Raw genomic sequence first — 22606 nt, forward strand, 5'->3', positions numbered from 1 at the left:
ACACAGTAGGGCCTTATCCATCACTGTTTGGGTTCATTACTGGGAGCAGGGTAAAAAGACTCCTAAGGGCTAAAGTAAGTGGGTTTAGTGAAAACACACCACAAAGACTAGAGGGAAGGCTCTGGAAACTGCTGGATCATCAGATCAATAGGCTCAAAGATGACTAAGTTAGGTAGCTTTATGCAGTTTAAACATTTGTGCAGGGAGCATCCCCATGCAGCCTTTTATTGACAGCTACAGATCAATGGTAATTTTTGATCATTTTCAACCTACATAAACCTATTGACCTCATGGCCACCTTTGGGGCACTTCAAGTCGTCAAAAATAATCAGAGGAGATGGTGTAAAATTGTCAGACTGCCAAAGACTCCACGTAGTTTCATGTGTCCCCAGGAGCAGAGTTGAGAGGTTAAAGTGTAGTTCAAATTGCAGGCAGAGCCTCAACTGGCAGAGTGTCCCACAGAGTCTCGTCTTCATGCCTCATAAAATAATGCCCTGATTTGTATCCCCACTCTGAGCCTCATGCATATAAATTTTAAGAAATAATAAAAGAGGCTAAATCTCATTGAAAGTATTAGGTTGTGGAGAAAGGATTATCTCTGGGAAAATATTTCTTCCTGTTTTCCTTCCTTGAGTTATTCTCTTCATCTGTAGCCCAGCAAAAGTGGAAAATATATTTCTAGAAGGAAAATATGAATAGGACATGGGGACATAGCGTGGACAAAGATGAAAGGGAGGCAAGTGCAGATTGGTAGCCCAGAGTGAGCAATAACAAAAAATACAGCACAAAAGAATCAATGGAAGGAAAGTGAAGGTGAAGAAGGAAAAAAGTATTGACAGTGAAGAGGGAGAAGCAAGAATTTTAAATTCAAATAAACTCTGGAGAAGAAAAGGAGTGAAGGAAAAAGGGAAGGGTGAAATGAAGAGAAACAAAGGTGCAAAAGGAAGGAAAATATTTTTAATGATGACTTTTACTAGTCCATGGGACAGAATACTATAACTCCCTAGGAAGCTGCTGGATCCAAAATATTTTAAGTCCACAGTGCTCAAGCAAAAATTTCGAATTTAAGGAAAATAGCAAGTAACTGAATAAATAAAGTAACACAACCCCATCCACAGAGTGAACTACATCCAACTTTTGCAATAGGATTCTAAAATTGTGAACTTCAATGTTGGAAATCCATTCAGTAGAGTATTTTATAATATAAAATACTTCCTAAAATATAAGTAAATAAATTGGCAAGGATGGCTTTGTCAATTTTAAATTCTCTTCACTTTTCATGTAGCCTTTACTAATCATTGATAAAAAATGGCTATTAATAAGATTTGTTTAAGGGGTGTGTGTGTGTGTGATTTATATCTCTGATTGTTTTGGTAGCTCTTTGAAATAATAAAGTAACTTAAGAAACTGTGCTCGGTATAATTTCTCCTCTACATCTCAACTTGTAATTATTTCTATTTCTTTTAAAACAGGTAAATCAGTCCAAAGTAAGCAAAATACTGTTGTAATCACCCTTTGTAGGAACATCCCTCTAAACACCTGTGCCAGGCATGCATGAACTTGAATTTGAGACGTGCAGGTCAGCTTCTACATTAGGTGGTGGAGGTTGTGAGGCCAGGGCATTTTGAATACTTCTGCTGCCAAGGATCTGAGCCATAAATGTTTATTAAAAGAATCTCTAACGGAATCAGTTTTGTTATTTTGAGTGGTTGCCGGAGTGTGTTGGATGACTGAGTGCTGGCTGTTAACCACTAAGTACTCGTGTGCCCGGAAGTGTTTGAAAGCATTGCCACCTAGGGGCGGAACAGAACTCCCAGCTCTGAAATACACTGAAATTGACCAGGTGCTGCTATTGACAATATGCATACGCTTCCGCTCTATTGTCCACATGCTTTTCACGTTTCTTCTGACCAAGGCTATCTCTAAGTGCCCCCTGCAGCCTACCTTTTTATTTATAATCTGTTGGAGGCGATTACAGTTTGCTTAGGAACTTATGATTTTTTTTTGGCATCTATTACTAAATATTCTGAACAAAGAATTATTCTTTTTTGCATTATTAATCTTGCCCATGTTTGTGCTATTTCTGCAGAAAAGGAATCATTGATCAGAAAAGAATGTTTGTAATCAGGACTTGTAGCATCTTCAGATTTAATATTCATTATGGTCTTTCTAGTTATATGCTATATTTATCTAAAAGACCAATCCAATGTTGTGGAGAAATAAGTTTTTAAATATTCATGATCTAACTTTTAATATTTTAAAAAAGAGAAATTAGTGTTTCTGAAAAATTTGTTTCAGAGTCTTGTCACTTAGCAAATGTTTAAATATTAAAAGATTTCAAGAGGTTAGCATGTAATATCATAATGAGACTTATTGAAATAGGAAAATTGACTTTATAAGTTTCTGACACATGAAGGAAATTGTATTTTTTTTTCTGCCTGCATTTAAGACATAATAAGAAACATTAACACAGGGAAAATTTACAAGTAACAATTGGAGAAAACAATGTCAAAAATTTTATCTGCAGTGTTTTAGTTGTATCTAACCAATTTGTTTGGAAAATGACTCCGTTACCTTGTTTTAGATTTTATCCAAAATGATATTTGGCTATATGCAAATTAAGGAGAACTCATTACATATAAGTGTCTGATGTTTTTGGCTACCCACTTTCAGAAATTACTTCCTCTTTACCTTGTATTCCTCCCGCCTTGCCCACAAAGAAAATGAGACAACTGAAGACTATCTATCACATCTAAACATCTAATAAACCAAAGCCCATGTCACAGATCATTAAACGTAAATATCTTCCTAACCCAGACAAAACTTCCTCATGATCGCTGACATCCAATGGGGATGGTATACACCAGAAAACGCCAATTTGGATGTGTGTGTATGTGTGTGTGTTTATCTATATACAAATTACTACCCTACTTGCAGACATAACTCCTACCTTAAATAGACATATCCACCCAGTCCAGATGTGGGAAAACCACCCCAGGGCTTTTCAAAACATTAAGATCCTTAGCTGCTGTTTAGCTATGCAAAATATGTAAAATGCTTCTCTCCAAGCAAGAAAAACCAAACAACATAAAAAACCTATTTCTGCTATCTTTTTTTTTCTTTTCTTTTAAATCAACAAAAATGAAATTCTCAAAGACATGATTCTCAATTACTTTGGACATGTTTTATGTTGTTAGCTATGGTGCTTTAACAAAGATACTTTCCCATTTATATTAATAGCTGACTTCTCTAAGGGTGTTTGTACATTTATAGTTCAATCTGCTTGTTACTCTTTTCTTGCATGTGTTAGTTTTATTGAATTTGTAGGATATAAATATACACCAAGAGAATGAGGAAGGGAGATATATAAACAAATAGTACTGGGGATTAGAGAGTTAGGATTCTTTGGGTTAAATCTCCAAACACTGATAACCTGGTGGGTAATTAGTCCAGTCTGACTTGCAACTTGGTACCACTGACTTTCATCAGGAACTGAATGCAGCACTGATATGGGGCACCAGAGTTGGTTTGTTTGTTTGTTTGTTTTTTAATGTTCACATACCACATATTTTGGTTACAGACTCTGAAAAGGCAACGATCATCTCTGCTCCATACTTTCTGGGTATGTGAATTCATACAGAATTAAGTAATATATTCAGAGTGTCAAGAAGAACAAGAAAAAACACTCGTACTTTTCTTCCTGATCACAACTCTGTACACTAATTGTGCTGCTGTTGCTGCAGTTCCTTTGGCCAGGTACTTCAGAGAATTAACTTCCAACCTGTATTGTCACTTTCTAAAATGTAACCTGTCAACTTTCTTACAGGGAACAACCCATGAAGCCCACCTTCTTGGGTTAGAACCATTCACAACCTATCACATTGCTGTGGTGGCTGCAAATCATGCAGGAGAAGTTTTAAGCCCCTGGACTCTGATTCAAACTTTAGAATCATCCCCAAGTGGACCGAGCAAGTTTACCGTAAAACAAAAAGAAAATGGATGGGCATTGCTGCTCCAGTGGGTAGAGCCTATGAGCGCCGAAGGACTGATTGAGGTAACGTCTACCCCGCGTGTGGAATCACATTTGGTGTCCTCCAGATAAATAGATGAGTCCTGACATGCCATCAGGTCACTGTGGGAAAACTCCCTTCACAACTTACTTAATTCTGCTTGATGGCTCCTCTAGGCACACACTCATAGATCAGAGAAAAGTAGCTCATGAGTGCGTGTGTGATGCTTGTGTGAACCCAGCATTGTGCTGTTCCCCATACGTTACCTCATTTAATCCTCACATTAGCTCCACTAGTGGGAACCACTAGACTTCATGAGGCGCATAAAGGCTAACCAGCTGCTTGAGCTAACGATGTAAATGATGGAGGTGGGATTTGAAGCTAGGAAGTCAGACCAGATCTCAACTCAAAATGACCATGTTCTTATTGCCTCCTCAACTCTCCACCTAGTGATCTGAGGAAACCTTGCCAATTTTGCCCTTTGGACAAAGCTCACTAAGCAAGTCACACGTGTCTGCTAATCACTGACTTCCCTATGTAGCCATGAGAAAATCTTATAAATATCACACACATATGTCAGTTTCACCAGCTTATAACAATGAAGGAGGTTACATTTCTATGAAGAACATTTTGGTGCTTTGCTCTGAACCCTTGCTCACATGAAAGCTATACCCTTTCTCCCTTTCTCATGTTTCTCCCCAAGGGTGGTGGCAACTCATCTGCCCCACCACACCCACTCCTACCTCTACCTCCAGTCTCCTCTGGCCCTCCTACACTTAGGTCTTCATCAACTACTTCTATAGTCAGGAGCTAAGAATCCCCAGTCCACAACTACTACAATCATTTCCCACTCCATTCTGTATGGCAGAGACTTCTATGGTTATTCCACATGAAATAGTTAGTACTTTCAATGAAGTATCCCTGAAAGATACTTCATAAGAGCAGGAAATTACATGCAGCAATAACTTAGAACTGAACCTGAATCTTGCAGGCCCAGTCCATCCTCACTGGCCTCTCTGTTGGCTACTTCTGCCTAGCTGTAACCCTGATACCAATAACAGAGGCAAGCCACTTTCCACCAGCCATCCAACATGTGATAGACACCGAACTCCCCCCCATACACACCCTGGGGCAAGAGGCTTGAGCCTTAGGATCCACAACTTTAAATTCTAAATTACAGCCCCATGGACCCCATCAGAGAAAAGAGTTGCTCCCTCATTTCCTGCAATGCTTCTCCTTCAGGCATGTTTCCCAGCTCAGAGCCCGCTTCTCCTTAGAATGATTGACAAGAGGAGCGTTGACTCCTCTTACCTTCAATTACATTTCACCAAATATTTATTGAGCTTCTACTAAGTGCCAGGCACTTACTCAAGAATGAACAAGACAGAAAAGGTCCCTGCTGTCACAGCCCTTACATGTATTCCAATAAGTGTGTGGGAATATATCAGTGATGGGGGGGGGGACAGAGAGGCAAACAATAAGCTGATAAATAAATATGCAAGGGAATTGCAGACAGCAATGGATGCTATAAAGAAAATTAAATAGAGTAATGTAATTATGCCTGCTCAGGCTACTTTAAAATGGACAATCATTTGAATTGAGTTGACATTTGAGCTGAGCCCTGAATGACAAGACAGAGTCAGTCATGTGGAGATGTGGGGGCAAATGTTCCAGACAAAGTGAGCAGCAAATGTGAGGCCTGAAGGCAGGAATGAACTTGGTATATTCAAGGAAAGGGAAGAAATCCAGTGTGGATGAAGCACTAGGGAGAAGAGAAGATGGCACTAGAAGATACTGGGGGCATTGGTCAGAAGTGGGACATGGTCAACCTTCTGGGCTACAGCACAGGGCTGAGAATTTGTTTGGGGTGCAATGAAAAATGACTGAAGACTTTAAGCAAAGGAATAGCATGACCAAATTTGTTTCTAAAAAAGTCACTCTGGCTGTCGTGTGGAAAATGAGGTCTGAGAAGACCAATAGAGTTTAAAAGCTATTGGATAATTCAGAGTGGAATTGATGATGCCTCAAATTAGAGTAAGAGTTGTGAAGTCAAGAGATATGGAAGATTGAGATATATTCAGAAGGTAGAGATGAAAAAATTGTTAATAGAGTTGATGTGGTGCATGAAGGAAAAAGAGTGATTCAGAATGACTTCTAGGCTTTGGCCTTGAGCCGGTGACTATGAAAGAAAGATAGGAAAATGAACAGGTTTGAGGAACAGGTAGGCAAGCAGAAGTACAAGTCTAGCACTCTCAGGAGAGGTCATTCCTGAGAAAAATATTTGGAATCTGTGAGAATAGACAGGGTTTAAAACCATGGTGCTGAAAGAGATCCCCTATGAAGAGAATGTATCTAGTAATGTGGGGTCTTATCACAAAGATCAAGCGGTGAATGGGAAATCTGAGTGGGATGGCTTCTGGAGAAAATGGCACAGGAGGAAACACAGACAGCAACTTATTCAAGAAGCTTAGGTGGAAACAAAAACAGAGAAATGGAGCAGTAGCCAGGGCACTGTGGTATTGGAGAAATTTTATTTAAAAATCAATGGAAGATACTAGAGAACAGTTAAACGCTAATGGAAATAACCAGAGAGGGAGATAAGCTGGTGATACAGGAGATAGTAATTGCAAGAGTGAAGTCATTAGGAGGGAGGAAAGGGTGGGGGGCAGAGCTTGGGTGGTCTTGAATAGGGGCACAGATACTTCTGCCACAGCAAAAGGAATAAAGACAAATACAGATACTTCTCAACTTGTGGAGTTACATCTAGATAAGTCACTGTCATCTCAAAAATGTGGTTTAATACACCTAACCTACTAAGCATCATAACTGAGTCAAGCCTATCTCAAATATGATCAGAACACTTACGTTAGCCTACAGTTGAGCAAAATCATCTCACAGACAGCCAATGTTATAATAATGTTTAATACTTATGTAATTTATTGAATACTATACTGAAAGTTTAAAAAATGTCTATATGGATATGTTTTCTCACCATTATAAAGTCAAACATCATATGTCAAGGCATCATAAGTCAGGGACTATCTGTAGTATAAGCTAGATTGAGAAGGATATGGGGGCAATCATACATAACAGGAGCACATTTGTTTCTAATGGGTTCTGTTTTTCTCAAATTTGTGTGATGTCAACAATCAACTCTGAGACAGGGAAATGGGTATTGGCAGTTAATGGGGAAAGGAGAAACCATAAAATAATTACTTTGGAAAATGAGAGAGCAAATGCATAAGGGAATAAAACAGGATTGCAATTTGGTAATTACCTATTTAAAATTTATGGTAAGATTTAAAGTGAGACCACTCAGCATGTGTATTAGTCAGCTCTCTGTGACTACAACAAAATACCTGAGGTGATTAACTTATAAAAATAAAAGTTATTTTGGCTCATATATCTGGGAATCCAAAATATCTTTGGTCCTCTGACAAGAGTATGAATGGAAGAACAAAACTGCTTACATCATAAGCCAGGAAGCAAAAGAGAGAAAAGGAAGAGATTGAGGTTCCACAATTCTCCTTGTAGGCACAGTCCCAAGGACTTAAGGACTTCCTCCTGAAATCAACACCCTGGGCACCAATTTTTAACACAGGAGCCTTTGTGAGACACTCATTCAAACCATACTAACTTATTTGAATATTTTTCTCCACACCCATTCAGGCACTTGGGTGTAGAAGGAGAGATGAATTCAACATTGGCTAGAGATTTGCCAGGATAGTAGCAGGGCCAGCATTTGGGGCCAGGAATCCATGGAGACTTACAAGTTTATTATGGAATCAATGTTCCCTTCAAAAAATATGCCACTCCCCTCCCCCTAGGAATATGTTCCAACCCTGGGACCCCCCAACAAGAAAAACATACCAAAATACAATAGTCTAATACTGATGTCCAAAAGTGTATCCTGTTTAATCTTAAACAATATTAAAGGAGAGTAGCAATCCAGTCTAAGTTAAGCTTCAAGAACCATCTTGCTGTGGTTCTGATGCATATACTGTGCTCTCTGGAGAACCATAAACATGCAGGGTGTCATCTGCAGGGGCGTGTCATATCTCCCAGGTACCCTGAAGCAGGAAAAGGGTAGGAAACCACTGACCAAAAAAGTCTACATTCAAGTCAAACTGCTTCCCACCTTTGTAAAGGAAAAAGAAAAAGAAATGAAAATTTGCTCCATGCTTAAATGATGAGTGTTCAGATGGTTTCCCCCAAAACCAAAGAATGTTTTGCACCAAAGGAAGCAATCAATCATGGTTTTGTTCTATCTCCTTGCTATCAAAATTATATAAATATGTGTATATATATTACTTATGCATGTATAATTATATATAATTACACATATTTATAGCATATATATGTGTGTGTGCCTACACACTTATACACAAACACATACACACAGACACATTTTTAGTCCTGGTTCCTTGTAACAACAAATGACTAAGCATTATAATTCCATTTCCATGGAAGATAGATAATTTCTATAATTTCTACTTACCCTAGTCAGTATGCAATCAAAAATACATAGTGCCTATAAGATAGATTTGAATACTCTTTCCTGTTGTAAAAAAATGGAAGAAACCTCATGAGCACTGCTTAAGTCAAAGAAAAAAGTCCAGTAGCCCTGGGATTTAGATAGATGCTTACATATGATCCAACCTCTAAAAAAAAAACAGTCATTTCTCTTTCTGTGAACCTTACATTAATGCGAAAGATCACATTTCCAAAATTAATAACACAATGCTTCTTCTGGATTAGATCATCAAGACCAGGAATAAAGGGCAAATGTTTAAAAAGGGCTAACTAGCTCTAAAAGGCAATTCCTTTTGCTTCTCTTTTCCTCCAGGCATACAACATCTTCAGTGACAGGCTCCTGGAGTACAATGGCTTGAATCACCAGTTCCTCTTCCGACACCTGCATCCCTTTACTCTCTGCACTCTGACCCTGGAGGCCTGCACCAGGGCAGGCTGTATACTCTCAGCACCAAAGCCACTCTGGACCAGGGAAGCCCCTCCAGACTCTCAGTTGGCTCCTGCAGTGCGGTCTGTGGATCCCACCAGTGTTGTGCTACACTGGTCTGAGCTTGTTAATCCAAATGGAAAGATAATTCGCTATGAAGTAATTCGCAGATGCTTTGAGGGAGAAGCTGGGAGGAATGGAACAATGCAGACCAATGAGAAAATTGTTTTCTCAGAATATAACATTGAAAGGAATACATTTGTGCACAATGACACAGGTCTGCAATCATGGAAATGGTATGACTATGAAATCTGCACTTGGAATTCAGTGGGACATATCTGTAGTTCCTGGAATGCGGTGAGAACATTACAAGCATCCCCAGAAGGTCTCTTTCCACCAGAGATATCCTATGGATCTATGAATCCCACAGAACTGCTCTTTTCCTGGAGCCCACCCAGACAGTCGAATGGTATTATCCAGTCCTACAGTCTTCAAAGGAACGGAAGGCTCTGTCCTTTCAGCTTTGATGCTGCGACTTTTAATTACACTGACAACAAGCTCCTTCCTTCCTCCACCTACAGTTATGCAGTCCTGGCCTGCACGAGTGGAGGCTGTACCTCCAACACACCCACCAGCATCACAACTCTTGAGGCTGCTCCATCTGGAGTCAGTCCTCCAGTTCCTTGGGTCATCAGTGCTAATCAAATAACTGTATCTTGGTCTCCACCATCACTTCCAAATGGAAAGATCACTAAATATCTGCTTAGATGTGATGGTAAGGAGTACCTTGCTGGGCAGGGCCTGTCTCTCCTGGTTTGCCACCTGCAGCCTTCTACTCAGTACAGTTTCTCCCTCATAGCCTGCACAAATGGAGGATGCTCAGCCAATGTGATAAAGTGTGCCTGGACAATGGAGTCCCCACCAGAGAACATGAACCCCCCAACATTGCAAGTCATAGGCCCAGAATCAGTAGAAATCACCTGGAAACCCCCAAGAAATCTAAATGGCCAGATCAGAAGTTATGAACTTAGGAGGGATGGAAACATTGTATACATTGGTTTGGAAACTCGCTATCATGATTTTACCCTCAGCCCAGGTGTGGAGTACGGCTACACAGTAACTGCCATCAATAGCCAAGGGAGTATTTTGAGTCTAATTGTCAAAGGTGGAACCAGCCCCTCAGCTCCCTCAGGGATGGAGCCTCCAAAACTGCACGCTACAGGCCCTCAGGAGATCTTAGTGAGTTGGGACCCTCCAGTGAGGACAAATGGTGATATTGTCAGCTATACCCTCTTCATCCATGAGTTGTTTGAAAGAGAAACAAAAAACATACACTTAAACACAACACGCAGTTCTTTTGGTACACAGTCATTCACAGTAAAGCAGCTGGAGCCATTTCACAGGTAGGTAGCCACTCTGGGTTTCCTGAGAGCAAGCCACTGACCTTTCTATTGTGCAAGGTCTAGTGGAGACTCTCAGAGCATGCTGCGTGATGTCCCTGTCCACTTAAGTCTCCATAGAAGACAAGCCACATCTTCATCCCACCAAAGCCTGCCTCCACAACCTCTGGAGAGCAGAATTCTTGCCAGCGTTGTTTTGACATCAGTTTCTCAGGAAGGTTTGTAACTCATCACCTTGTTTAGAACAAGTAGTGCAAACATGGGGCCAATCCCCTAAATTGAGTGCCCCCCTAAAAACATGCAGACCCCCAGATAGTTCTCAGAACCCCAGCTGGTCGCCTGAGCCAAACTGTGAACAGAATAGACAGTAAAACATGAAAAAGTATCAGTCATTGAGAACTACTGGCCAGACTTACACTGAGTCAAACTTTCTTTTATGGGGAGCTCTTCTTATCGAATCTAGTACTTCTTCCAGGGAAAATGAGGTTCTTCTGTTTCCTCAGTCCCGTCAGGACTCCCTCAGTTCTGAACTCATGACTTCACAGATGGTACTGCTTTGCTTTGTCATGTTTTCCTGGCTCTGTGAATGGGTAGAAGTATGCCGCCCTCACACAAAGTAATTTTGCCTCCAGCACTCTTCCCGTGACTTAAAGAATTGCCTGGCATCTTTTCCCATCACATTTTAAGTAACTTACATCCCCAAAGAGAAGAGTAATAAAAGGCATTTTATGCTTAAAATTTAGTAAAATGAGCAGAACCACTTAAAAAAATTTAAAAACTGGAAGTGTTGATTTCTAGTCACCAGATAAAATTCAGTGATAATTGTAGTCTACTGATGTATAGATTATATACTCCCTATAATTATCTCTGATATATAGTGCTGTTTAAATAAAACATTCAAGGTCTTATGCATCTACTCCTGACAATTATTTAGGGTGGTATTAAACATTAAGCAGTAATTAAGGCTCTCTCAGGTGTCCTCCATAGCTAATCCGCATGCTATATGAGTTGGCCTTTATCTTACTCTGACTCAGGACATTACAAAGGCCCACAGTAGCTGCAAAGCCATACATTTTCTACTGGCCTCCTCTGTGACTGACTGTCCACACACGTATCAAAAATCATGTCCATTTGATCCTCCTTTGAAACTGATGTTCAAAAACTTTTCTAGAGAAGACAGTGGTTTTCCACATGTGAAAGGGACACTTTTTCCAGGCTGGAAAAGAAAGAAATTTGATTAACTTGTTAAACCTACCAATGACATTTAAAAATTCATGAGACACTCCTTCCAATTAGACACTCTAATTGGAGCTATAAGTGACATTAAAGCAGAAAATCACTGCAATACAAAATTGAAGTTCATGCAGCTTTTTGTTTTGTTTTGTTTTGTTTTTGAGGATTTAAAGCATACCAGGTTTACTGATACTGGAAGCACCCACCTTTGAGTACAGTAAGCAGGAATGCCCTAAAACTGGCCCAAGGCTTAGAAACAACCACATAATCCAGAAAGAGAATAATCTCTATGTGGACAATAAAAATATATCTCTCAGAATTGCTTAGATGTCAGATCTGCCATACACAGCTATGGATTTACTCACCAATAAATTGGTTATCCCATCAGAGTAGAGAAGGGTAAAACAGGAGAGAGAGGGAAAGAGGAGAAGAAAAGGGGAATAAAAGAAGTTACAAAGGAAAAGAGAAGTTTAATTAAGGGAAAATGCAAAACAGAAAGCAAACAAGCAAGGGAATATAAGCAGCGACTAAAGGAACAAAGAGAGGAGGCAGAAAATAGCAGAAAGGGCTATAAACACAAGAAATAAGGGGAGGAAGAAAGGTAGCTAGGTGCTTGAGGGGATACAAGTGGTGTCAGAGCATCAATGTGTGCTGGGAATAGAGGGAAAAAGTGCCCACTTGTAGCCATAGGCACTTAACACTAACCACAGTCCCTTTCATTCAAAAGAAAAAGGTCCCTGCTATGTAAATAAACCTTTCCAAGTGGCAGATACCAGCTATGAGGCAAAACATAATTGATTAGTTGAGTTTAACTGGATGGTGATAAGGTGTCTCCATGATGGATAATCTAGTGTGTAGCTGGGTTAACTTTGGCCCCAAAAGGTCTTTGTGTGGTGTAAGAGAGTCTGTTTTAAGATGTCAGGTATCCAGTGAGGGGATTTATTACCACTGAGACCTAAGTCCAGGTTGTTCCTTCATGACCTGGAAAAACATTCCTGAGGAATCATTTAGCCCCAGCTGCACAGATGGGAGGAGTCCAGGACTGCTTCCACTGATTTGTACTCCCCAGGCTGCATTCTTCATTGCAGTGTTAAGTAATTTTGCATGATACTGGGATTTTTATGCTGGAAATAATCTTCAATGTATTTATTCCCTGCAGCTTTCTTTAGGGGAAGAATTGTGCCCACTCACCAAACAGATTGAGGGTCTTTCTTTTAGTTTGGAAAGTCAGAGGATTTAAAATGTTCAAAATGTTCTATGGAAATAGGACTTAATTACTCTTTCAAAGTTAGCTATATATAAAAATAAATGTGCACTTGTCTCTTTTCCAAAAACAGTTGGTCTTTTAAGGAACTGTCCCATGCAGATCTATTTTATGGGTCACCTGTAATCTTCCTTATTATCCTGCAGGTATGATGTACAAATCCAAGCCTGTACCACCCAGGGATGTGCATCAAGTGACTGGACATCCACCCAGACCTCAGAGGCTGCACCCCTGATGCAACCTGCTCCATATCTGGAGGTACAGATGGTGCCAGAAGAATTCCAACCTACTGTTGCCCTGTGGTGGACAGGACCACTCCAGCCAAATGGAGAAGTCTTATACTTTGAATTGTACAGGAGGCAAATAGTAACTCAACTTGGAAAATCCAACCCAGTGTTAACCTACGATGGAAGCTCAAGCTCATTTATGGATTCTGAACTATTGCCTTTCAGAGAGTATGAGTATCAGGTAAGAAATGTGTATTACCAGCCATTCAAGCCAAGATTGTGGGCACCCATTAGAACTTGCCCATAAAAATTGCTTGCAAGTTGAAAAGCCACTTAACGAAATGTGGTCTTAAGGAGGGTTACAATATCCTCTCAAAATTTTTAAGCAGTGAATGAGGAGGAAAGACTATGTTAATTTGCCCTCTTCGTTTCCTTGGTTCTTGATCCATGTGATATATGCTTGCTTTTACTATGTAGGTGTTAGTGAAGTATTTGCATTTCTTATTAAGTGGTTTCTTTAAGCTTCCCATGGACAGTGTTACCGTGGTAGGAGATACTGCTTGCTAAAGGATCCCTTTGAAAATAACTCACTAATGGTAACAAAGAAAAATAAAATTTAATGGCAAACATCTCTAGCCAAGATGCTCAAGAAAGATATGGAATGTTAAGGAAAGTCTAAAGGGATGTGACTAACATTCACATGGGAATTAAGTAAGTTTCATCTGAGAATGGCATAAAAAATAAGAATTCTCATAACTTTAAAAAGCCAAGAATTAAGAATAATATTCTGGATGTCTTTTTTAAATCAACGGAAAATTTCTGTTATGCTTCTGCTGTTTTGACATCAAAACTCACATGCATTCCCCTTGTAGTAGTGACCCTCTTGGAAAAGTTTATCATAATAAGAGCTCATAAAATCACCAAGAATAGGGTAAGCATGTCAGTAAGTATGATGGTTAGAGGGAATATTTAAGCATGAAAAGAGCATGTTTTAGGTCAATAATGTTTAGACAAATTATCCAAGGAAGTTAGAATCAAAAATCTAAATACATTCTGGAATGGTCTGGAGACATAAATCTAAATTTCTTGGTTGCAATTCTAAATCTAAAAACCTCTTAAACACAATAGTGATTTCTTAGTCAGGCCCAACTCATTCACCAGCAAAATCTAATCTAAGTAAGCTTAAGACCACTTACAGTAGTTACTTATCCCACTTAAATATGAATATTTGTGTGTTTTATTAAAGAAATAATGTATTTTATAATAAGATAGCTAACCAGATCATGTTGGAGATATTGCAAAATGTACAGTGTGTGCATTTTAGTCCTTTCTCAAATCTTAAAACACATGAAGCTTTAAGGATTAAGATAAGGGTTGAAGCTTATGTCATGAAGAAACAAAATTCCTACTGATGTCACAGTTGGAAACAGAATACTGTTAGAAACAGTCAGGACTTATGTGGCCATCCCTTTGTTCTGTTCTCATTATCTTCACTTAAAAGTGTCAGGTTATCAAAAATCCCTCCGTTCTCCATTATCTAATCTCTCATGAATAAAAACATACCTTTATGAGAGAGTCAGATGGAATTGGCATGAAATCTTTGACCCAAATTAGACAAAACTAAATCAACAAAACATACTGAGCACACATTAGTGATTACACCTTCCCTCGGCCTTGTGTTGTGTCATTAGGTTAAATATTGGTCACATTTTCTGCAGAAGTCTCATCTCCATTTTCTCAAGAATGGTAAATTCCAAGCATGTATTTTGTCTCTTGTTAAATTTCCCATCAGAAGCTACCCATGATCAAGGGACTTACATTTCAGAGAAGAGACAAGTTCTGAATCTCAGGCCATGCTGTCACTTTTGTAACTCCTACACTCAACTCTGTCACAGGCTTCCTCCATACTCATCTTGCCAAGTAAAAGTATTTAATTTGGTCTCATAAAAAACTGGTCTCAAATTTGCATTTATTAACTAATCCTATGTTGTTACAACATAAGAATAGAGAGCAGAAAAAACTGGGTTTATCAGCCCCAGGTTTTATGGAAAATGACATTTTGAAAGGCAGAGGTTAAATGCTGAGTTAATGATTAGATTTATTTAACATGTGCAAGTTCTGAGCTTATATGGACTCTGAGTATTTCTATAAAAGCCATCAAGGAACTCACGTGCTGAAGGAATTTATTTCCCTTTAACAAAAGAACATTTTGTCTTTGAGATGAATTTGTATTGCTCTCAAGTCCACTCGAGGAGCACTTCATCTGCAAGCTGCCTTTGAGGGAACACCTTCCCTGTCCTAGACACAATCTGTTCACCTAACAATGATTTGAATCTTCTGCACTGAACTGTCTTTTGAGATAATTAGTACACTTGCAGAGAGTTAAAAGCAAAGAACCGAGAGACTTCCCAAATGTATGGGACTCTTAAAAGGGTGATGGTGCTATAGCTGAGTATGTGGCCATTCACATTGTATGCACTGAGCATGTCAGGTGTGCTCACACGGCCTTCCTCCACTGCCCTACATGGACTGGTAGCGTGGCTTAAGCAATAAGAGTGCCTACCTAGCAAGTGAGAGACCCAGAGTTCAAATCCCAGTGCTGCCAAAAATGAAAAAAAAACCCACATACACCATCCTTCATCATTCTACTCACCTCATTGAAGGCACCTGCTAAAATTTAGTGATGGGACAGAACATGGCAGTCTTTCAAGTCGAAATTAACTCATCAGATCAGTTGGTTAGTGATAGAAAAGGATAGCGTGTGAATATGTTCTGATGGCCAGAAGGGTGAAGAAATATCTGGAGAAAGACCATAGAGGGCAAGGGCCAGCAGATGCCGTCAACATCTCACAGTAATTCATAGACACATCTTGGGTAACTCGCTCATTTGAGGAAAAACTATGTGAAGCTAAGTGTGATAGTTGACACCTGCAATCCTAATACTCAGGAAGCAGAGATTGGGAGGATCCCAGTTCAAGGCAAAACCTTCCTGATTCCATATTTCAATCAACAAGCCAGGTGTGATGTTCATACCTGTAATCCCAGCTACTCAGGAGGTATATGTAGGAGGATCAAGGTCCTATGCTGCCCTCCCCCAACCTCCAGAGTCTAGGAGTTCAGTTCAAGTGATAGCACACAAGCTCAAGGCCCTGAATTCAAACCCTGGTACTGCCAAAAAGAAATAGAAAAAAAAAAAAAGAAAGAAAAAGCTACGTGATTTCAAGACACCTTTTTCCAATAATACCTCAATATGAAATGCCCTAAAGATAGAGGATTACTCAAAATTGCTTGTTTAAAGTACATGCTCTAGTTTGGGATCTGGAATGTCAAAGGTTCATGTGTTGAAGGCTTGGTCCCCAGCTGGTGTACTATGGGGAGGAAGTAGAAGCTAGGAGATGGGGACTAGTAGGAGGAAGTAGGTCACTGGGACAGGCTCTTGGAGGGTAAGGTCACCATGAAGCAGACAGCTTTCTTCCTCCACAAGTTCTCAATGGAGTACAGCTCACCACAGCTCCAAAGACACCAGGGACAAGTGACCATGGACAGAAACTTCTGAAAGTGTGAAACAAAGTAATTATTTCTTCTATATAAATTATCTCAGGTATTTTGTCACAGGGACAGGAAACTAACACAGGATAGATTCCTGAGGGGATTGGGTAGGGACTCCAGCAGTCTATGTTCTTAACAAGCAGCTTGGATGGTCCATCACTAACTTTCTCCTTGAGAAATGCTGCCCCAGAGCAGCAGTGTGCTACTTTAAGCTTGATTTTTTTTTTTCAAGTGGTGGTTTCCTAAATCATGGGTTCTCAGCCCTGGCTGCACATTAGGGTCACCTGGGGAACTTTAATAACTTTGATGTCCAGGCCCAAGCTGTGCTACACTGTAGTCCTGATTCTGGGTGGGTCTGGGTATATCAGCTGTCCAAAAGATCTCCAGGTGATTCTAACAACCACCTAGGGTTGAGTATTGGCACAAACTCGCATAAACAATCACCTCGGTAAACAAAGTCAACTTCCCACAAGTACCTAACTCACATGGTAGAAATTGGTTACTAACCTATGGTCTATCCCTAGCTTTCTTAAGGAAGAGTCCTACAGTTTGGATATGAGACGAAAGAGGAGATCAGAATGTATTATCTGGAAAATTCATGTCTCAATGAAATCATTTCTTTTCCTCATGGATTTTGTTTCATTGCTATGATTGTTGTTTTATTTTCTTGTGTTTGTAGCTTCAGAGGCCTGGTCTTCTGTAATAAATGTAACATGATTTGAAACTGGAGTTTTTGGGTTTGAGTCAGTTCAGCACAGTTTCTAGATTTCTGAGATTCTGAAGGACCAAACTCTGAAAGACAACATTTAATAAAACCAGTAAGCTCTAAAATCTGAATCAAAAATTTAAAAATGTCATTTTGTATTTCATAAGAAGCAATGTAGTACAGACATTCTCTGAGTTTCAAATACAATTTCATTTACCAAAATCTGGTTCTTCAACAACCCTGTAAATGTGTTTTCACACATAAATGAGATACTTCTATACTAAATGACATCCTTCTGTACTAAAATGAGACATTTTCCTTAGTGAAAATCACCGCTTATTTAGTAGAATATTTACAAACCCATTATGACTTGTTTTCTACAAACCACTCATTTCTGTCTCCAATCCTTTCAAAATTGGCTATGCTAACATGCATCTCCAAATTCTGTGTGGGAACATTCTTGGTTATTGAGCAAGCCAATTCCCACAGGCTTTAAGAGGGACCTGGATGGGGCTACTCCATAAGATGTTTCAGTTTGCAGTTTCGTTGATTTTGGTTTTTAGTCTTTTTGTTGTTATTCATTGCTGGGTTTGGAACCTAGGGTCTTGCACATGCTAGGCAAGCTCTACCACAGAGCTCCATCCCAGCCTTTTGCAGCTTTTACCTCAGGGAGTGAGCACAGGGTAATGAGTAGCTCTCCATAATTGTACATTCATATTCATACTCTTGCTTAAGGCGATGACTCACCACGGAGTTGCAAGGGCCTGCCAGGACCCCCTCTTTCACTGAATCATGCTGTCAGTGACTTAATTAGTTTTCCTGAAACTTCCCCACTTTGACAGATTTTTGCAATAAGCACCCACGCACACTCCAGAGCCCAGAAGGCTTCTTTTGCCTCATGACTGGGTGACTGAGAAGCTGCAGGTCAGCGTCTGGCTCACTGGTGTGGTCCTGGGGCTGTGCTGCAGGAGCCCACACAGGGCAGCAGTTGGCTACTTGTAATCCACCAGCACTGTCCCCTAAGGAGATGATAGGAGGGTGGGTTGTGAAGGGACAGAAGGGCTCCTTCCTGTCCCTGCCAAGGCAGTTGACTGAAGACTACAGGAGGGTGGAGGCCTTCCCTTTACCAACCCACACAAAGGTACCAAAGTGTAGGTGATGAGTCAGTAGGGGAAAAATTAGGGACAGCAGCTTCTGGTCCTTCTGGATACATGAGCAAACTAACCTCTTTGAGTCTTTCCTTATTGTCTTTGATCAGGCTTACTTTAACAGGGTGGCTTAGACAGCAAGCACTTATTTCTCACAGCTTCTGAGGCTGAAAAGTCCAAGGTCAAGGTGCAAGCAGCTCCCATTCCTGGTGAGGGTCACTTTCTGGTTTGCGACAGCCATCTTCTCACTGTCTCTTCACAAGACAGACAGAAAAGGGAGAGGAACAGGGCGAGAAGGGAAGAGGGAGGGAGAGAGCTCCCTCTGGTCTCTTTCTCTTATAAGGATACTAATCCCATTCATGAGGGCTTCATCCTATGGGAGCTAATTTCCTCCCAAAGGCCTTCCTGCCAGATACCACCACACTGGACATGTATGGATTGGGAGGACTCAGACAGTCAGTCAGCAGCACGTACTCATCCATAGAGAGAACCTTCCTCCTATCCTCAATTCTGTGGGACAAGTCAGGGTGATCTATCACTATGTCATTGTTACAAATGCAGAGGAAACTTATACTACTCTTGCTTAGCCTTTGTATGCTAAGTTTGTAAAACCTAACACAGTAACTCCTCATTCAAAGCAGCTTGATTTTCTAACAGTGTTTAAGTTGTAGTGATACAAGTGAGTATGTGAGACCAGTTTCAGACAAGAAAGTGATTGTATGGTTGATTATTTATCACCAAAATGGACATATGAAAATATCAGCAGTGTTTTCTGTTATCGAAATCTAACTTTACTTACTAATAAAATTTTTTAGTTACAAATATATTAAAACATTGAAATATAAATAAATAATAGACCTAATTTACTCAGTTTACTACATATGAGTCCCATTTATGTCTTTGAGAAAATGTACAGTACCAACAAAGTATCCAATTATGTTATACCAATTAACAGAAGACCAAGTTAAAACAAGTTAAAAACACGGGAATGGTTTCTGCTTACCTGTCTGGGAAGGACACTGAAAGAATTCCTTGGAACCAAGAAAAAGATGCCACCAGGCCTTGGAAACCTGGCTGCAGGACTCCATGCTGCTTTCATAGCAGTTCATACATAGAAACTATTCAACCAGTATAACAATAATAGTTATTGTTACCTTACTTCCTCCTTAGAGTGCATAGATTTCTCTCTCCAAATAGTCCTAAGCCCACCAAGAGAGAGACTCTGACTGAACCCTCTTGTACCATCTGCCTTCCTGTGAACCAAGAGAATAAAGCTCAGTGATCAAACAGGCCTGGTCCAGGGTCCTCTTTCTGCAGTTAGAGCTACATGGGAATGTGGGAAATGCTTTCAGCCAGAAATAAGAACTGCTCCTGTGAAATATTTAAGAACCCTGTGCTCTTTCAACTTGGATGCTTACAACGTTCTAGGTCTCCAAATGAAAAAGCTTATTTTAGATCACACAACTTGACAAGATACTTAATTTCATATTGCCTGCCTTTTATCATTAAACAATGAGAACTAAGTAATCTTGTGTGTCTAACAGTACATCTGGATAGAATGCCTCAGTCCCTACCCTGGCCTCCAGCCCTATCCCCACTAATCAAAAGAAGGAAGTGCTTCCTTTCAAGAGGGAAAAGAGCCAGGCTTATAAAATCCTTTTGTCTATAACAATGAATCATTATAAAATATTAGACTGTAAAAATCTCTAATCAAAAGCACAATTGACTCTGAAGGTATGACACCCCTCTAAACAGGCAGCTCTACCTTTCATGTCCTTGTCACCTTTCTCCTCAGGGACCGAATCCTTTGCCCACATAGCGAAGACTAACACTCCTCCCCACTCCGATGGTCTGATTGATTTTTCTGTGCCTGGATCCTTGGTTCATATTGCTTGTTTTCTACCCATCACCCTGCCTTATCCCTCCCTCAGCATTTTCCGTATCACACTTGGATACCACTTATTGAGCCTGTGTTCTGTTTGGTTTTGGACTTGCATTTAATTAGGTGTTAATCTCACTAACGTATTTCTGATCAGCATGGAGGCTTTTGTTTGGTTAGCTACTCCCACAAGAACTAAGCTCCCTCTACCCCACCTCCTCAGCAGCTCAAGGTTTTAAATGATTTATTGATATTGTCTGACTCAGGCCTGAGACTGAAAGCCATTAGGACATTCCCACAGATAGAAAACTCAGGTCCCACTAAGGCAAGGGGCCCTCAATCACATTTTGCCCTCAGGCATTTTGTTCCCAGGTGAGATCATCTCTACCATCCTGTGTGAGTACATTCAGGAACTCCAGTTCTGCCTGACTTAGGACTCCATTCTTAAGCTTCTATTGTTGACAGTCTTCATAGTGCCTTGGAGACAAGGCACTGGAAGAACAGTTGCTTCTCACCAGTAGGTTCTCACCAATAGGTAACTCAGATTTATATTCCACCTGCCTCCATGTTGGCTATTTGCTAGAAATAAAATGTTGAACACACTATAATTGTCTCCAGCTGAATGAATGTGTATAATTCCAACCTGCCTTCATGGCTCTTCACAAACACTTCTGGTTCCATGATATGACCATGAAAAGAAAGCCTCCCAAAGTCATTTGAAACTTAGGTCCTGTTTAAAAAAAAAATTGAAAAGGATGAAGTGTATTTTACTTATTGTCCTTTATCCTATAATTTAGGCCCTCTCCCAAATGTTCATCCTTATGGCCAAATGCCTCTCTCAGACCACCCTGTTGTTGGTACCTATGGTTCAAAATGCTCTCTCCCGCATCTATCAGGATCTCAACAGGAAACAGATGGCAGACTCCAAAGGGTATTAGAAGAGAATTTAATGAAGAAAGTATTTATGGAGGTGTGAGCAGAATTTGGAAAATCACTAAGAGATGTTAGAGTACCCAGGGACCAGCAAGAGCCAAAAGCTGTTACCTTTGAGGACTAAGGGGACAAGGGAAGAAGCTTTGAGAAAGAATGCAACCTTGTCAAACCATGGTGCCAAAGAGAGGGAACAAGAGTAATAAAGACTCTGAACTCTCTCCTCCCTTGGAATAGACCCAACTGGAAAGAAGCCAGAAGAGAAAAGACCCCAGGTAGGGCAGTCTGCAGAAGTCAGGCTCTTGGGGCACAAAGACAGGCTGAGAAGGTCAGAGAATGGATGTGGAGGAGAGCCAGCACATTCCTCATATCTCAGACTGGAGCCAGTTCTTACGCTGTATATGGCATTGCCTTCTTCAGTCGACCCTTTCTGGGATAGAACATCACCTGACAGGCTTTGACTTCCCACTCTCTGATTATTGATCAAACACTAAGTAAATCTGAAGACTTAAGGTGGATTTCACATAAGCACTTGAACCAATGCTATATTTCCATCAACTTCTAAATAAGTTTAGCCTTGTTCCCAATGAAGCAATCAGATTTACAGGTGGAAACAAAATGTTAACACACTTAAGTAAATCAGACGCCTTCAGTTGAAATCTTTAAGAAGTTGGTTGAGACTTCTTCTTGTTCATTGATTTATCTATCTGTTGATGGATCTGATCATTACTAAGATGCCTATAAGTATCTAGGAAACTGTACAGTGCTCTCTTTGATGCCTATAGGCATATTCCTAATAGAAACCAGAAATAGAATTCTTGCTCCTATATTTTCTTTGTTCCCATGATTGGGGACTTTTTTGAGAAGTTGTAATTAATAATAAGGCAAAGAATGCCATCCAATGAACAAATTTTAATGTTTAGAGCAATATTTCTTAAAAGTCAGGCTTTTTTTTTATTCCAGCCCTCAAAGGTCTAGAGTTAAGAAAGACACCAGAGTGATGTGTGCTAAATTCTCTGCTGGAAGGGGTTTTAAATATCTTATTGATTCGTAAGGACTAACTACAACCCAGAACTGCATTATGGAATTGCTGTCTACTCCTATTATCTTCAAAACCTTCAAGTTACTCTGTCTTTCACACAAAGAATACTGTAGTGATCACTATTATTTATTTGGTGTTTGCTATGTGCTAAGGGTGATGTTGAGGACTTTATGTATATTAACTAATCTAATCTCATAGCAGCCATTTGAGATAAGTGTTACTACTAACATCATTTTACAGGTGAGAAATCTGAAGAAG

General features: G+C 40.0%; 1 protein-coding gene across 1 annotated transcript in view; it reads left to right on the top strand.

Moving 5' to 3' along the window:
• Positions 1 to 22606, top strand: part of Ush2a (usherin) — a 759580-nt gene that overhangs the window by 693667 nt on the left and 43307 nt on the right. The window contains exons 61-63 of the mRNA XM_074048325.1: positions 3827 to 4054; positions 8857 to 10373; positions 13014 to 13335. Of these exons, the coding sequence (XP_073904426.1) occupies positions 3827 to 4054; positions 8857 to 10373; positions 13014 to 13335 (2067 nt within the window). The remainder of the gene's footprint in view (positions 1 to 3826; positions 4055 to 8856; positions 10374 to 13013; positions 13336 to 22606) is intronic.

Source organism: Castor canadensis, chromosome 11 (genome assembly GCF_047511655.1).
Source record: "Castor canadensis chromosome 11, mCasCan1.hap1v2, whole genome shotgun sequence".
Classification (NCBI taxonomy): domain Eukaryota; kingdom Metazoa; phylum Chordata; class Mammalia; order Rodentia; family Castoridae; genus Castor; species Castor canadensis.